The 18659-nt window shown below is 47.5% G+C and overlaps 1 protein-coding gene across 1 annotated transcript in view; it reads right to left on the reverse strand.

Moving 5' to 3' along the window:
• Window positions 1-18659, reverse strand: part of XYLT1 (xylosyltransferase 1) — a 311804-nt gene that overhangs the window by 205501 nt on the left and 87644 nt on the right. Inside the window, exon 2 of the mRNA XM_042972051.1 lies at window positions 15111-15149. Within this exon, the coding sequence (XP_042827985.1) occupies window positions 15111-15149 (39 nt within the window). The remainder of the gene's footprint in view (window positions 1-15110; window positions 15150-18659) is intronic.

Raw genomic sequence — 18659 nt, forward strand, 5'->3', positions numbered from 1 at the left:
GCTCAGTGCAGAGCCAGACGCCGTGACCCTGGGATCATGACCTGAGCTGAAATCAAAAGTCAGAGGCTCAACCAACTGAGCCACCCAGATAGATGTCCCTGGTGATTTCTTGATAGGACCCGTTATTTCAGCTCTGTTTTTTCTCTGGGAATGTTCTGTCTGTCATCCCAGCCTCTCCTGGTCTGGTCTCACTCACCCTTGAGGACATGGTGTGGCCAAGAGCTCCAACGAGAAGCCTTCTGGGATTCTTCCAGGTTGTCCTGTTTCCTCCTATACCATCACGGATCCGATACCACCCCACAAGAAAGAAACAGCAAAAGTCCATTTATCTTACAACAGTTCAACTACAAATATCAGGTGGAAGGGAAAAAAAAAAAAAAAAGACAGGGCAACACATCATTTACATAACGTGGGTGACCCTGTTCACCATTTCATTCAGCAGGTATACACCATTTTGCAATGGTTTTTCTGTCAAGTACAGGGATGTCCGTGGACTCGGCGAGGGGGGAGGGGGAGGAGTGAGCGGTCGGTAGAGACAATTCTGGGGGTCTTAGATTCATACATATTCCTTTTTGTAATTATTTTCACTAACTCTAACTCAATTTTGCTGTGTCCTTTAGCTATGAATGCAGGCACCAGACTGCAGGGGTATTACCAAGACCTGAGACTGACATGAGTGGAAATTACAGAGATTTTCCTATCACACTGCTTTGGTAGCAGATGCTGAAAATATTACTTATACTTGTCACTACCTCAAAATTATGATACTTATTAGACCTGCAGCCAAATCTAGTTACTTAATGTGTTAGTAAAGATGCAAATGCATTAATTGCTCCACACTTATTTTATGTTTATATATATTTTGCTAGCTGTATTTCGGCGCAACTGCTTTCTTTTGTAATCCTTTGCAGCTAGGTTTTTTTTTTTTTTTTTTTTTTTTTTGCATTTCAAGGTTATTTTGGGGCACCTGGGTGGCTCAGTCAGTTAAGCATCCGAATTGGGCTGTGGTCGTGATCTCCGGGTTTTTGAGTTCCAGCCCCACATTGGGCTCTGTGCTGACAGCTCAAAGCCTATGGAATTCTGTCTCTTACCTCCCTCTCTCTCTGCTCTTTCCCCCTCTTGTGTGCACTCGCACCCTCTCTCACTCTCTCTCAAAAGTAAACATTTAAAATATTTTTTAGAAAAAAGTAGAAAACAAAAAATTAAAAATGTGTATTATTCAGAGAAGGGATCACAGATTTCTCAGGATGCCAAAGGGGACTGTGACACAGGAAAAGTTCAAACACGATGCTCTAGATGGGAGTTCCCCGAGCACAGCGCCCTGGGTCCTTCATGTCCCAATGCCCAGTACCTGAAGAAGTGGCCAGTATATAGCAGGGATATTTTCTTACAATAGGAACTGAGATATTATATTATCCATCTTCCTTCCTTCTTCCCATTTACCTGTTGTCTTCGATCTTGTTCTCCATCTGTGTGATCCAATGCACAGTTCTAACTACTGATAGCTCCGTATGTAACTGGCCCCTAGATCCACTTCCGCCGTGCAGCTGGGGACTTGGTCAGAGGGCAGTGCGATTTAGTATGAAAAAGGTGACACGGTCTCCTTGCATGGCACATGCCTGCCAGGTGCCTAGTGCACAGCTCTGTCTCCAGCACAGGCTGGGGCCTCAAGCCCAGGTCCCACCACATGCCAGAGTCTCATCCATCTGCTTTCCAAAGCCCAGAGACACTTAGGCTTTTGTTTTCAAAATATCAGAGTGGTTAAGCCTTAAAGGAGAGTCACGGCTATTACCAAATACGCTGAGCTACGCGGCATGGTGGTTAAGAGTTCTTTTTAGGTCCCAATACCGGCTCCCTACTTCCTCTCCACATGATGCGTGACCTTGGGCAACACTGACCTCACCCCTCTCCATACCTCCATTTCATTGTCTGGGAGGGAGAATGCGAACCATACCTCCTTATGCAGGGCTCATGGCAACATGAAGTGAGTTAACACACGTCGAGTCCTTAGCACAATAGCTGGCTTGGCCAGTCTTAATAATCATGTCTCCGAGGAGGCATCTTTTAGAACCCAGGAAAATGCAGCTAAGAAATTCATCAACAGATACCACTCTTAAAATATGCTCCACCCCACTCACACATCAAATGCAAATCATACCAGCAAGACAGTGTTTTTACCCATTAGTTTGACACAGATGATAAAGACTGATGATTACCAGTGCTTTTGAGAGTGGAAACAGGAAATCACTTTGACAGTCAATTTGAAGAAACCTCCCTAAGGTCAGTTCAGCTACAACTGTCAAAATGGAAAACGCACATACCCTTTGACTCACAGTCCCAAATCTACTTCACCCTACAGATCTAGCCACTCAGCTGTGAGAAAGCGTGTGTACGAGAACGACAGTGTTAAGAAGGGGGGTGGGGGTGAGGGGGCAGAAGAAACTACCTAAACGTCCACCAATAGGAAATCAGTTACATACACGAGAAAGTAATTCATTCAACTTGTACTTACTGAACAGTTTCTACACATTAACGCCATGCTGAGTGCTGGATAGAGAGCTGGACAACACAGAAAACAGTTAAAAATTGTAAGAAAGAGCAGTGTGTGCAGATATGATAGCCAATGGGGGTAAGATACAAAGAAACCATGCGTGATTAGAAAATATGTTTCATTAGATTCCAGTTCAAGGAAACAAAATCCCTGCCTACGCACACATGCACACACTCACACACACCCCACACGTGTTAATATGCAAAGGAAGGTCTAGGAGAGGAAACGAGAAAAAGGTTAATGGTTGCTGCCTCTGAAGACTGGAGAAAAGAGTATGCGAGATCGACTTCTCACTGAATACTCTTTGTATTATTTGATTTGATTTTTTTTTTTACTTTCTATCGTGTGCTTGTATTGCTTTACATCCTTCTAATCCACAATAAATTCCGTGGCTCTGCCCTCACAAGTATCCAGAATGAAACCACTTTTCTGCGTCTCCACAGTTAGCACCCTGGTACAAACCACCACTACAATGCCCTGGCTATTTTGACAGCCTCTGCCCTTGCCCAACTCCCTATTCTTGCTCTTGAACAACAATAGTGCACTTTCAGTACAGCGGCCACCAAACCAAGTCAGGCCATGTCAGTCTTCTGCTCAAAATCATCCAAAGGCTTGCCTTTCTCAGTTGAACAAGATGCTAATGATCTGCCTGCACCTTCACCCCCCTTTTCCCTTGCTCACTCCTGCTTCTAAGGTGCAATGACCATTCCAAGCACATCCCACCCCAGGGCCTTTGCACTGGCTGCTCTCTCCAGGGCTTGCCCACTCATACTCTTGAGGTCTCTGCCTGAATGTTGCCTGATCTCCAAGTTATCCTTGGTTCCACCAAAGGTGAAGGGTAATCCCTCCCCTGCCTAGCTTTTCTCCTTAACACATTTGTAATCTATCTAGAATGAGAGCTCATGAGGGCAGGGACTTCTGTCTTGCTCACTGCTGTATCTCTGACTCCTAAAACACTATCTGGCACATAGAAAGCATTCAAAAAAGGTTCGACGAGTGAACTAAATCAATAACATAATAACGAAATAATACAAAGTACTATTGATAAACACTATGAAAAATAAACCCAAAGAAGACCTCAACCGCCTCCCAAATTTATTAATAAATAATAAAAATCAAAACCAAACACATTCCAGCCACAGCCGTCCTCGGAGAACAGGGTGGGGGAACACCCAAGGACAAACTAACAGGTAAACACCTAACAGCCAGCACAGCACACAGCAGCCTGGTTGTTTAAGGCTGGCGCTCGACACACAGGCCTCTTTCATGGAGTCGAGAGAGTAAAGACCAGCCTGTACGAATGCAGTACAGTGACAGTCCAGTAAGTAGGAGTAAAGACCAGCCAGTTTGAACCCATCACAGCGTCAGCTCCAAAGCCACAGACTATTTCCGGGTGTCAGGCGAGCCCACACCCTCCTCAGACAGCCACGCCGTGGCAAATCTGCCAGCCCCATGCCTGTGTCTTCAAGGGGATGGGGTTCTAGGGCGAGGCCTGGGATTCAGCCTTCCCGCTGCCGTGATTCAAAGCTGCGGCTTGAGAGGTCATTCCCCAGGAGCACACCAAGGCCTCTCACCCTCCTGTGTTTCAGGGTTTGCTGGGTGTCAAACGAAAGAAGAAGGGTGCCTGGGCAGCTCAGGTCATCTGACAGTCCAGGGTCCCTCCTGTCATCACAGAGCTCACTTCGGATCCCCTGTCCTCCTCTCTCTCTGCCCTTCCCCCACTTGCACTCTGTTTCTCAAACATTAAAAATAAACATTAAAAAAATTTTTTTAAAGGATAGAAGAAGAAACATTGTAACTTTCCTCCATATCTCATCTCACCCACCCCCAGAGGCTTGGCAGGTGCTAATTTATTTATAACCCAGCCAATAGGAAGCCACTTGAGAGAAAAAAACCTTAAATTCCAGTGACATTTATATGGAGGTGTTCAGCCAGTGGACTTCACCTAACCCTCATGAGCAATCCTTTCAGACAGTCAACAGACTTTCACACAATCCCTACAAACTCTACTTAGGTCAGTGGTTCTCAGCTGGGGTGGATTGTGCCACCAGGAGACTGGTGACCACGTCTGGAGACATTTTTGGTTCTTACAACTGGGGTGGGGTAGCAGGCAGAGGCCAGGGGTGCTGCTAAATATCTTACAGTACCCAGGACAGCCCCCCACAATGAAAAATGATCCAGTCCAAAATATCTGGGGTGTTTTGGCTGAACGACTCTGCACAAAGGAGGCTGCCCTGGGGAAAGGAGACCCTTCAAAGACATACTGGCTGGAGACACAAGAACAGGATTGAGAACACCTGGTCCACCCTCTACCTTCAGGCAGCTAAGATGGTTCTGGCAGCCAACTTTCTAAGAAAGCTGCTGGAAATTCTTAACCCTGGGCCCCTTCCTTACCACTAGCTGACTTCTAGAAGCCCCTTTACTTTCCAATTTCTCAGAACTCCTCCAACCCCCTTTCCCCCTGCTTAAAAAAAAGAAAGAAAAAATCCCAGAACAATGACAGGCCAGTGGGAGATACCCATCAGCAGGCTCGTATATCACTTTGGATCTTGGGCCACAGAATAAAAAGCCACCTCCCACTCCCCCATAACCAATGTCAGACTGTAATTGGGACAGCGAGGCCTCTCTTAACGGCTGGAGTTTCTTCCTGCATCGAGCTGGCTGGGGTTTTCCTTCTTGGGACAGTAAAACAGCACCACTGTCCTTGGCCCCACCCATCTGGCACCTGCACCAGAGCTAACTTCAGTTTTCCATCCTTCCTTTCCTCTCTTCCTTGCAGTGGAAAAACAGAGCTACAGTTCCCAGAAGAAAATTAGAAGGGCTTATCATTATTAATAAGATGTTCCTTTTCAGGAAGGCAATTGAACACAGCAGGAGGGCTGTGCTGAGCTGGAGCTGGGGCCAGCTAACCGCCTCATCCTGCTGGGAGAGGACTCACCAGCTCCCCAGACAGGACCAGTTGGGCTGGAGGAATGGCAACAGAAGGCTCAGGGAGGAGAGGAGCAATTCTGAGAAAACAGATTCAAAGGCTAGAAAGGTGGTATTTCCTGGGAGTGACAGGAGGACAGTGAACAGGGAGAGTTTGCCAAGGCCGTGCTGGCTGGCAGAAACAATCTGTCTTCTGTCTGTCTGTCTGCTGTGGGCTACAGGGAGGAGCCAATGGCCTGCCCTCCCCACCCCCGCTGTGTTGTTACCGTCAACCTGAGTCCCTTCCCCAGGTGAGACAGCTCTTCCCGGCTTTGTAGTCACGACAGACAGAATGCGTATGAGTGACTGTTGAGACTCAGAGCATAGTGTCCCCTGCCTGGGACATCTCTTCTCACATACATGGGTCCCAGGATGATTTACTAGCACAGTGGTGTGTAGAATGTTCGTGTCTCTGTTTGGGGGGAGTTGTCACCAACAGAATGACAGCTACGATGTCCTGCCCAGAAAAACACTCACGCCATTGACAACTGGGCATTTAGTTTCAACAGCTTCCCCGTTCCCTCGCAACCATTGTGAGGCCTTTCTTTGGCGTGAAGATAGACCCCCACTCCTACTTTACCAAAACATGGCATGAAATGACAGTCGCTCACTCCGGCAATGCTGTGTTAGCATAGGGCTGGGGGCAGGCTTCATGTCCAAGGCAGGGTTCCCAAAGGAAACATATACTACTCTCCTAGGGAATAAGCAAACAGTTGTTTCCGTAGAGAGTGTGTGTACATGTGTGTACCAGTGAAAGAGAGGGGCAGACCAAAAGAGAATCTTAAGCAGACTACATGCTCAGCATGGAGCCCAACCCAGGGCTCTATCCCATGACCCTGGGCTCATGAACAGAGCCAAAATCAAGAGTTGGACGCTCAACCGACTGAGCCACTCAGGTTCCCCCATAACAAAACCCTTTCTAAGGGAAACAAAGCAGGGCTGCCCACAATGGGGAGCTGGCACCACCCTGGAGAGTGGTGTTACCAGATCCTGAAGAATACAGCTATCATAGCAGCTCTCTGGGAGCTGTGGCCCTCACAGAGAGACACATGGAAAATGACCCCCAACCCACTGTCGTCCCACCTTCCCATCTCCTGCCAGTGCCTCCCCCTAGTGGAAGCAATGAGAAGTCACGCTGATGAAATCCATCAAGGTCAAGCCTCTGAGGGCCCAAAAACAGGAAAAGAAAGGTTGACAGTGGATCTGCTGGGGTGAGGGGAGAGGAGACACCCCCAACACACTTCATGTCAGTACGTCAGGAGCACGATGGTCTTGGACCAAGTATTTAACTTCTTGACGCCTCTGGGTCTGCACCTGCTAAGGAGGGGGCCAAGAGTCCCCTCCCCGGGCATGGCTGTCAGGATGAGAGGAGATCACCTCAAAGAGGTACTTAAGCAAGTCCTACATGCAACTAATGTATAGCAAGGAACATCGGAGGCCCTCTTCTGTGATATTCTCCAAGTCTGGGCCCTGGACGTTGAGTTTTACGTGCCTCATACGCCTGGACTTCCATCAGGCTGCCGTTTCATGTGAAAAGCGATTTTCCTGACTGAGTTATCTTGATAACTAGAACCTCAAAACCCAGCCTGAACATTCCAGCACTGGACCCCGCTCTTTTGAAGCTCGCTGGTTTGCACAGCCCTGCCCAAAAACGCCCGTGGAGAAGACAGACTGAGCTTCAAACACGCTGGTACGTTTGATATTTCCACCAAACAGCAGCACTGCCTCCTCACCCAGGCTTTGGCTTGCAACTCCATGCAAATCTGGTGACACTGCCTTGTTGCTCAGCGGGCAGCACAGCAGGCTCCTGACTCTGTGCTTGAAGTGGGGGTGTGAGGAGTCTGAGTGTCCACTCCCCTGTGGGCCGCCACTTTGCTTCCCCTCTGCAGGGCGAAACTTCCCACAGCCTGGAGGTTTGGTTCCTCACCTGCATGCTACTCCGCACAGACAGGTGTTTCCAGACCCATCTGCCTGGGGTTGCCAAGTGAGCGTTCTCCATCACTCGTATGTGCTTCTACTGATAACTGCATCTCTAGCTGTAGCTACACCTGCATCTAAACTACCTTTACCTCTGTATCATACATTATAGTGTATACATGATACATGCATGCAGCATCATACGTATATACATTAGAAATGCTACAAATTGGAGATACATAGATTAGCTATATGGTTATATGTTGGTAATATATATTACATCTGATTTAGGATATACGCATTACCATGTGTGCATTGTACATGACATATATTGTATATAATTAAGTCACAGGTCTACAACCATGTTTGTATCTGCATACCTACCTCTTATCCCTACATCCAATCTGTACATTTCATGTGTATCCTCAGCAACCAAGTAGTAAAAGAGATCATGTTTCTAATTCGGCCTCTACCACTTGCTAACCAAATTACCTTTAAAAGAACAATTGGGGGCAACTGGGTGGCTCAGGTGGTTGAGGGTCCAGCTCTTGATTTTGGCTCAGGTCATTATCCTACAGCTCGCAGGATGGAGCCCTATGCCGGGCTCTGTGCTGGCAACGTGAACCGTGTTTGGGAGCCTCTCTCTCTCTCTCACCCTACCCAGCTCACATGTGCACACGCGCCCACTCTCTCAAAAATAAACATTTAAAAAATAATAAATAAAAGGAAACTTGGTCTCCGTGGCCTTCCAGTCGGCTCATCTGGAAAATGGGCTAAGATTAGTACCTGTCTCATGGGGTTGTGGTACCTGACAAATGAAAGCTAGATGGCCAGTTTCAAATTATAGTTGCTCTCCCCATTAGCTCCTGGACAAGCACCTTAACCTCTCTGCGCCCGTTTGTCTGTCAAGTGGAGATGATGTTGATACACCTCCCATTGGGGATACTTGTGAAATCTGCATGAGTGAACCTATACCAAGAGGTTGCTCAGAAACATGCCCAGAACCCACTCAAAGTGCTTAATGAAGGTTAGCTAACAACGGTAAGTTTACATATCCATGTATGTTGCACACTTCACAGCTCATGATACCCTATATTCAACGGGCAACGGGCTGGGTCAGCTAGAAGAGCATGTAACTATCTCACGGTCACGAGTTCGAGCCCAACGTTGAGTACATGACTACTTAAAAAATCTTACAACATAGAAACATATTCAAGGTACGTTAGTCACTGTGGACAACAAGAGTCATGATTTTGAAGTGTTCTCAGTCAACAGCCAAACTCAAACCTTCAACATCTTGGGCAAAGTCAGCTCCCACCAAGAAGGGATGAATAGTGATCTCAACATGATCTATTTTTCACAACAATACATGTGGCTGTGCTTTGGGGGAACTTGTCGGCTATTTGTGGAATGTTGCATCACATGGTTCGCCCTGAGTCACACAGACCAGTAAGGCGCCCAGGACCAAGGACCGCAAACCCTCCCTGAGAATGTTTCCGTTCTCAGGAAATATGCTCCCTGCCTGTCTCTGCCCAAGCAGTGGTCCAGCTGGTCACCTCCCTGCTCCACTCCCCACCAGGGCTGATTAAAGACCCAGCAAACCAGAGCCAGGAGCAAAGATCATAGGAGAGGGACTCAGCCTGTCCCAAAACCAGCCTTGTCTGCTCCAGAGAGGTTCTGTTCCCCCAAGGAGGCTGGCGGGAGGAAAGCAGATGGGCTGAGAAGCAATTTGGTCTCGCTGTCCTCTCAACAGATGCTGGGCACCATAAGAATTAATGGGCTGGAGACTCAGGTAAGAGCCATTCAAAAGCTCCCTGATTGCTCCAAAAACCGCTCTCCACGGAGGAAAAGGTTAATCGAAGCCCAGAGCTGGAAGAGAGGTGAGGAGACAGCAATTGCTTTAATCCTGCAAGTCGGCAAAGAGCTTCCACAGAGAGAAGTTTGCACGGAGGAGGCTGTGGTCTGCCTCAGAAAAAGGAACCAGGCCTCCAAATCGAGTTATTTGCAAAGCCTGCTCCATCAGGCCACAAGCCTTGGCCAGTCCCTCTCTGAACCCAAGCCAAGTAGCTCCATTTTCATTTTTTTTTTTTTTTAACACGCTGCACACTCCCTGCACTGTTGAGCCATAAATCTCTCAGGAAACCATCTCTGAAAGGTGTTTTCCCTTTTACCTACGCCATGCACATGCTCACACGCATGAGTCATTACTCAACAGTGACTATGCACGCAAACACAGACCCAGAGACTCTGGGTGACAAGTATGTCATGGCTGGAGATGGGACAAGTCTGATATTAACCAGAGAGGGTGACGTTTGGACATAAACGAGGCAACACCTAGGAAGGAATGAATTACACTTTTCTACATGGTTATGATTCCATGGCCAGGGTCATCTTTGTCCACAGAGCAAAGAGGGGTGTGCCAAGGTATCTCACCCTTGGCACAGCTGATATTTGGGAGATCATTCTTCCTCAGGTGTCTGCAGGGTATTCAGCACCTCTGACCTCTACTCACTGGAGGCCAGTAGCACTGCCCCACCCCCCATGTTGTAATAAAAATGTCTCAAGACATTGTCAAATGTCCCCTAGGCGGGGTTGGGGGGGTAAATTCACAACCAGTTGTGAACCACTGGTTTTGTGGGAGGCTTTAGTTCAGCAGAACTTAAGCCAGCGAATTAGCTAATGCTAAGTATAAGCCAGATTTCTTACCTAAGTCCCCAGTATCTGCACAGTACTGTAGGAGCTATTAAGTTCCTTTGACCCTGGCAAGATGCACTGGACATCAGTTTGACAGGCTGGTTCCAAATGTGACCACCTTTTCTCCCCCCACCTCCCTTACCAGTCCTTTCCCTTCACCCTTGCCTGATAAGGTAATTCCTTATTCATCTTGACGTTCTAGTGACACAAAGGCATTGAAGGAGCTCGAAGGAGCTAACACTTTAATTGATTCTAAGGAAAAGTGGCATTATTTTTATAGGAACCCAGATATAATATGCAAAATGTTCAGAATGCTGTCACTGTGGTCTCTTTGCCTGTAACTCTTTCTCCACTGTAAGCTCTCAGCTCAAACCTCCATTCCTGAGCTTGCAACTCGAGTCCAAAGAGAACGCTCCCTGGACAAGCTTCTCTACAGCGCCCAGCCACTCCTGCTTACAGACCTGCCTGTATTTCTGTTCACTTATTACTACCCGAAATTATGGGCACATTTTTTTTTATTCAGAAATTCACTGGTTGACTCCCCCAACCAGAGCAGGTGCTCTATGGGCAGGGAGCTTTCTGTCTTGTTCACAGCTGTATCTTTAGCATCTAGCACAAGGCCTGGCCTCTTCCTGGCCCCAGAACTATGTAAGTAAGCAAATGGATGAACGAATTTGCATAGCTGTAGCTTTGGAGTATTAATTTCTTACCACCCACTTCTCTGTCTGCCTGAGCTCTGTTCACAATCCTCATGGCCCCAGCATCATCTTTTAATTCAGTGAATGTAGTTAACTCAGTCCTCTTATGCTCCCAGTTACTGAGCAGATCAAAGACATTCAAGTACCTGGTTGGTTGATGAACACTGAGCAATCAGGAGTTTTTCCTCCTAATGCCCTTGATATTCAGGTCCTGCGAGAATTCTCAATGCAAACGAAGGTTTGTTTCCCTTCTAAGTACAGCCAACTTCACAAATACCCAGATTGACAAATCTTTGTTCTAACTAAGAGTTCTTTTATTACAACTCCCAGGGTATTTCAGGATTTGAGTAGAGGACATTAACTAATTGACAGTGAAGCCGTTTGTGGGGGCAGGAGGTGGGGGGGGTAGAGGGGATAAGGCAGGCAGAGAAGCTAAAATTAAATGACAAGAGCCTTGCCAAATTGGAGAGGGTTCAGAAATAAGCCATCTTGGGGATCAATGAGAAAGAATCAAATAATGAGCATTTAAACTGGTCAAAAACACTACTGATGTACAGGGAGAGATTTCATTTTTGCTTTAAAATAAATTTTCTATTGGCTCCATTGCTCAAACCATTTTATCCACAAGCCTTGTGGCAATCTATCTGTCAAAGAATTACTCACTGTGCAAAGCATTATATCTATTTATCTACATACCTACTCACCCGTCATCCATCTATCTCTCTTCCTATTTATCTAAGTACATTGGGGATACTTTTGCAAAGCGTTCCCTTTATCTAGACCTTAGGTTGTATACATCAAGCCCATCCCTCCAGTTCTGCCTGAGCCATTTCACATCTACCAGTCAAGGCAACTTGTTTTTCTGGAACAGTAAGATACAAGTTGAGAAGATAGATTGTGCTATCCTGTGGCCCCCAGTTTGACACTCACCGATGCTATGTGCTCCCAGCATCATCTTGAGCACGTTCGTTCACCTCTCTGACCCTTAAGTTTCTCATCTGGAAAATGGGTATCATGAGAACACCTACATAATGAGGTGAAGATATAATGGGAGAAGCCAGTTCTCGGCAGATGGTCAATGACAGTGTGAGCAGAGGTTGTGGTAATGCCACTAACCAAATTCACACGGCTTTCACACTGGCTTTCTCTGGTTCCTGGGTAACCACCATCTGGAGACTAGGGAAGCATCCACCATGGCAAGTCAGGGCTTCCTTGGTGCACCCCAGGAGCAGCCTGCTGAGGGAAAGCTGACAACAGGGATTTCAACCTCACTAGGCTCCCTCATTCTATTAACGTGGCCATCAGGCAGAGTGAGGCATGCTGACGCCAGCAGATGCAGAGCTCGGTGCTGCCACAGGCTAAGTGCATTGCAGGGGCTCCAGAAGCCCATTTGTCTATGGTCCCCAACTCAGAACAGGGGCTTGAGGGTGGATTCACCAAGTTCTGGGGGAGGACCCAACGAACACCCTGGGTGGCCCAATGTTCCTACACAGGCCGAGCACTAAGTAAGCTGAGCCACAGGTATGTCATGTACAAACACAGCTCACAATGAATCTGAAAGGCAAGCCCTACCTGTGACACCTGTGCTCCAGGCTGGACCAGGTAACGCCTGTCTGAGGAGCAAAGGGAGCTGAGGCAAAGAAGCAGGAACTGAGCCAGACTTCCTACACCTGTCCCTTGCCACTGCATGGTTGGTTTTCCAAGCTCAGCCTCATCTGCTGTCTCGCTGCTGCCATATGGGTAATATTTGGGACACCACTTTCTGCCAGAAAACCCATCCATGTCCCTCTTGTCTAACCTGCCTGCAGGCAGCTGAACAGGATCCCATCATGAGTCCCAGGATGGACTGGGGCCCAGCACAGCATAAGATCTGGCCACGGACTTGTGCCAACAGTTACAGAAAAACATTAGTACTTTGGTTGGGTTCCAGAGTCTCTTTAACATAGAAACTTAGAACATCCTATGGCTCCCCAAGAGCCGGCTGGGGCTGACAGAGTGGTACTGGAGCCCAGGTGAGTCATCTCCCTGATAGCGTGGCATCAACGTAGAAAGCCTGTCTTGTGCTGTGGCTGGCTTGGCATCAGGTTCGGGTCTAGGAGAGGTCACTGTGTAGGGGTGAGCTGTCACTCTCACCATAGCTATCAGCCATCAGCAAGTGACTGTTCTTTCCCATGGAGGTTCTTAATTGCTGACTGGATGGTTTCTACAGTAAAGGACACAAGACAGCCAAGGACAGAACTACCTGGGGCACATCTACTCCTCCCTGGGAGATAAGATTTGGCTCCTAGAATTCGGGACACAGACCATCTGCCCAGGGGCAGAGTCAAGTTTTCTTCTGGGGAAGGACTGATCAAGGGAAGGGCCATCATTTAAACACACCCTGGGATGCCTGGGTGGCTCAGTCAGTTAAGCATCCAACTTTGGCTCAGGTCATGATCTCCTGGTTTGTGGGTTTGAGCCCCACATCAGGCTCTGTGCTGACAGGGCGGAGCCTGGAGCCTGATTCGGATTCTGTGTCTACCTCTCTCTCTCTCTGTCCCTCTCCCACTTGAGCTCTGTCTCTCACAAATAAACATTAAAAAAATCATTAAAAAGTAACAAAAAATAAAAACATACTGTGGAAGTTCTCTGGTAATCCACTCAGTAGACTGGGGAGAGCCTTGTTTTCCAAAACACAGCATACAAACAAATGCTCTGAGAGTATACATAGATGACTTTGGAGGGAACTCAAAAGGAACCTTTAAATTGTATTTTAGTATTTTAAGTTTTATGTTTTTAATTTTATATTTATATTTAATAGTTAAATATTTAACTAATCATATTTAACTAATAGCTTAACATTTTAATATAGTTTAATAGTTTAATATTTAAAATTTATATATTTTTATTTATTTTTATTTAATCGTTTAATATTTAATCATTTAACTATTGAATAATAGTTTAATTCTTAATGTTTTGCGGAAAAAAAAAATCTAACCAGCATGTGATTCCTTGCTTGTGATTTCACCAATATTATCCCACGGGATAGCGTTTCTCATCGTTGTTATTACTGACCTTTTATACCAGCTCGTTCTCTGTGTGGGGGGCAGGGGAGGGCTGGCCCCGGTGCTGCCCAAAGTTTAGCAGCATCCCTGGAGTCTACCTCCTCACCTGCTACCCTGGTGTAGTCACCTCCCCACCCCAAGGTGAGAAAATAAAAAATTGTCTTCAGACATTGTCGTACATCCTCTGGAGGTCAAAGATCTCCTTGACTGAGCACGATTAGCTTAGAGTAAATCCACTTCTGAAAGTACATTAGGTTGATTTAAGGCCAATGTACTTCTAGGGGACTTGGAACAGGTGTGATTCACATGGGGCAAACACGGCTAAGGTGACAGGTCACTGGCAGAAGTTTCAGAGGAACCAGAACAGAGGATGGCCCACAAGGGCCAGAGAACGGGGTCCTTATCCCCCAAGTCACATGCTCTTTCCCGCCTGCTCTGTTGTTGTGTCATTCCTGAAGTCGACAGAACTCAACATACATGTAGGAAAGAGAAGGCAGAGGACTCCACTTTGCCCATTGTGTCTGGCCCTCCTGATCAGGTAAGGAAAAGCTGGGCGGGGGAGTGGGGGGGTGGGGGAGGGCCTTCATTCCCCTAGGGGAGACTGAGGCAGAGACATCGGTGAGAACAGGGACCCATGGAGGAGGCTGGAGAGGGAGACAGGCAGGTGGGTCTTGCCAGACAACTCCAGAAACAGCCACAGCTCTGCTCCACAGCCTTGCCATGTTCCAGCAGGCTTGCCTGTCTTGGGCAGACAGGGCTCTGGATGCAGTCCATCTGGTCTCCTCTCTGTGTGACCAACCCTCATAGTCCAGGAAACGATCAATCCAAAGATAGCTCCCCTTAAAGCCCAGCCGGAAAGGCAACAGTCTATTGGTTTCAAAAGCTACCTCACCAGTACTTAATACATACTGACAACTTCATGGACACCATTTTCTGCTGTGCTCACAACGCCGCAAGGTAGGCACTACCACCATGGGAATATTCCAGGTGGCAGGAGGGAGACCGACAGGCGACGTCACTTTTCAGGCCCTGAAGATGAGTACGCGGATACGAGGGTACACACGTGCATGCACACACAATCGGCTGGCACGTGTCCCCACCTGCGCGTGCTTGCACACATCCCAATAGGCAAGAGGACGGTCTGATGTGCCTGCCCAGCTTTCCTGAGCCTAGAGGGTGCACCAAGCCCCCTGAAGAGCTGAAACAGGTAAGTGAGAAAAATCAGGGGAAGGTACTGACCTGTGTCTCCAGGGTGATCGGTGGACTTGGATGAGGGTCCTGCAGGGAGAGAGGAGAAAACACAGGTAAGTGATGGGGGGGAAACTGAGCCTACTAACCCAGTTCACATTTTCCAACAAAGCTACATCTCTTCAGTGCCTAACAAGCCCACAGGGAGGGCTACCCAAATGTCTTCCCCATTCCACAACTCATGAGAAGAGCTTGACCCAATCCCCAATCTCCCCCTAACTTCTTCCCACACCCAGATGACTAAGGAGGTTCAAGTTTCTCACTGACAGGTTAAGGGGACACCTGCCACGGAGATCATGCGAATGTGCAAGTTTACGTAAGGAAATAGGAAAGAAAGCACTCTTGCTGCTTCTCTCAAAGTGTGTTCAAATCCTCTACATGGAGACAATGGACCTCTGAGAAGATTAGAAACACACCTCAAGGAACACAGAGTCCAGATGAGGGGGCAAGGCCTGGTCTTACAAAAAATGAGGGAAGGAACAGACAGAAAAAGAAGAGCTTAATTCCCCGTTTTCGCAGCACATTCCAATGGGCTGGGGAAGAGCCTTTTCAGGATAGCAAAGGCCAGAGAAAAGTCCTATTCATTCACTCTCTACAAAAGCCAATTGACTGGAAAGGCTTGGTGGTCATGTCGCGGGTCATTAAACATGAACTCTTTAGGTGGGGGGCAGGGTAGGTCGAGAGGCGGGAGGGATGGGTGAGGAGGAGGCAGGGTTTTTCAGCAAGTGGTTTCCAAGGAAAACAGGAAACCCAGCACATAAAGACTATTTTTGTCTGCACTGTGTCGGCTCTGAACTTAACCACCCTGGATTCAGGACTCTGGTAAAGTAACCTCAAGCTGCCTCTTACAGAGAATGGGCTTGATTTTAGGGCCCCGAGGGACAAACTCAGTTTGGAAGCGTTGCTTTAGGCAAGAGATTTTCCAGCACTGGCTTCTAGGAAGCCATGCAATTGAGCACCCCCTGGCCTAGTCGGTGAATAAGAAGCAAGTATAGGGATTATGCTGTATTTGTCCTTCTATGGTCTGACTTGGCTCACTCTACGTAACATCCTTAAGGTTCATCCTTGTTGTCACATAAAGCTGAGTAACAGTGCACTATACGCATTCACCACATCTTGATCCATTCATCCACAACAGATGTTTACCCTTTTTCCCTATCTTGGCTGTTGTATGGCTTCAACGAGCATGGGCACCCAAGTGTCATGATTCCACTCCCATGAAGCATCTCCAATAGTCAAATTCACAGAAACAGACAGTGGAAGGGTGGGTGTCAGGTGGGCTGGGGGCAAGGAATGGGAAGTTGCTATTCAACAGGTGTCAAGTTTCATTCATGCAAGATGTAGAAACCCTGGCATTCAGCTGTGTGACATTGTGGTTATAGTGAACAAAACTTTAGGTGTATACTGCAGTGTTCACAGAGTACAACTCCTGTTGTGTTCTTACCACAATTAGAAAAGAAAAAACTGTGGCAAAATTTTCAACCCCTACCCTAGGGGAATGGTCACTTGCTTTCTTAATGATTCCGCTGTGGTATCTTTATAACGATGCCAAAGTAACCCTGAGCTCTGGTCTGTTCTGAGTTTTCTTTCAAGATGAAGGGTTCCTTTCCCCACCCACCCCACCCCCACCCCAGATCCTAGCTCTGAATCCAGTCCCCAGCATTTCTCCAAGGCTACGGCTCCAAGCTGACCACCAGGCAAACAGCTCACTCCAATTTCCACATTCTACCCAGGCACAGAATATTCCTCAGACCCAGGAAGATACTGAGGGGAATACTCCTCCCCCTCTCTGGACACTGCAGCCTTGTCCTTCAAGCCTTGAAAGTATTTTAGAGGCTCTCTCTTTAAACCCTTACCTAGCTCCCTCCCAAGGGTGAGGAGGGGCCGCTATATGGGTGAGAACCTTGGCTGAGGCATTTTCGAGCGAGCAGCCTCTGTGTTTTAGCCATTCCTCACGGGGCTCCCCCTGACCAGCCTCTTCATCCTCACACACAGGGAGTGGCAACCCTGTTCTTCCATTTTCCCTGTGTCAGGCACATTAGACAGGACCCACTTTTGTCTTTGGGAGACAAGGCTCTCCTCCTGGTCTATGACAGGGTGGGACTCCAGCCTCCGGCATGCTGCTTTGTAGGTGAGGGCATGCCACATTACTCTTCAACTCCGAGTCAGCCTGTGTGTCTCTCCCAAAGTTCAGTTTCTGCCATCTCGATTTGGCCAGAAGATAAGAAGCTGCCTCTCAGATTCCAACATGAGCCTCATTCTCAAAGCCAGGTCACAGTGAAGAACCACACTGGGGTGTTGGGTGTGCGCCCAGATTAATTAAGTTGTACTTCTCAGCCCATTTGGCTATTGTTTGGGGCTTATGCTTCACTGCTCAGAATCCTGAAGGGGTGGAGAGGGGAGAATGCCATCCTGAACCCCTAAGAACAACTTCCCTGAAAACGATCGTCCTTAGCAAACCACAGAAAACTCTGTCAACTTGTCAACTGTACTGACAAAACCCAAAGCTGATACTTAGATTCTGGTAGAGCACCGGCTCTTTACTTGGAATTCCAAGATCAGAAACCCTCCCAGCACATGGTCAGGGGTCCGGTATTATCTACTCAGCATGTTAATGACCTAGCCAGGAAGCAGACAGAGTACTCCCAAGCAGCCATGTTATTAACACTTAGGATTCACTTGCCAACAAAAATTCAATCTCCTCCCTCTGTGCACACTCAAAACCTAAGCTTCTCCCTACAGAAGCTCCATCCAGAAGATTCCAGGTATGGCAATATATCTGTGAGGTCTCCCTTTCAGCAACATCCTCCTTAATTGGAAAGGCTAACGAAGTGGAACCGGGTCAATGATGCTGTCTGCCTAATCCATCGTGTCTGTCTAAACTGGGACTCTTTGGTTTACAGTAGAGTAAATTCCTGTCTGTCAGGGGAAAGGCTCCTGGAGACCAAAGGGGAATTTGCAACATGCTCGGATGCTACAGTGGAGTGCTTTTAGAATCTTAATGTGGATACTGGGGCTACGGAACTGCCTGAAGCAAGGGAAGCCCTTTCATATCATCTATTGCAATGACTAAATTGGGGAAGTCAAATAGGGAACCAGGCAGACAGATTTAGTGGCCTGCATTCTTCACCACTCCCTGTATCCACGCCCTCTAGTCACATGACTTTCCATTTCTTTGCTGAGTGTTCTGCCCCATCCCTTGACCTTGGGCTTGCCATTTTGATGTGTTTCATCCAAGGGGAGATTAACAGGACCTAAGCAGAAGCTTGAAATATGCTTGTGTGATTGAACATGATCTCCTGTGCTTTTGCTACCCCCACAAGAACATGCCCCAGGTAACCTGCTGGTGCAAGGAGGAGGACACACACAGGAAACAAACCTATATGCAACCTGCAGCTTGAAGCCCACCCCAGCCTTGAACAACCAACCTTCAGACACATACATAATACATGCTTGTTGTTGCAAGCCACACAGTTCAGGGTGCTTTGTTATACAGCCATCATTGTGGTAGTAACTAACTGATACACTTTCTGAAGAATT

Source organism: Panthera tigris, chromosome E3 (assembly GCF_018350195.1).
Source record: "Panthera tigris isolate Pti1 chromosome E3, P.tigris_Pti1_mat1.1, whole genome shotgun sequence".
Lineage (NCBI taxonomy): Eukaryota > Metazoa > Chordata > Mammalia > Carnivora > Felidae > Panthera > Panthera tigris.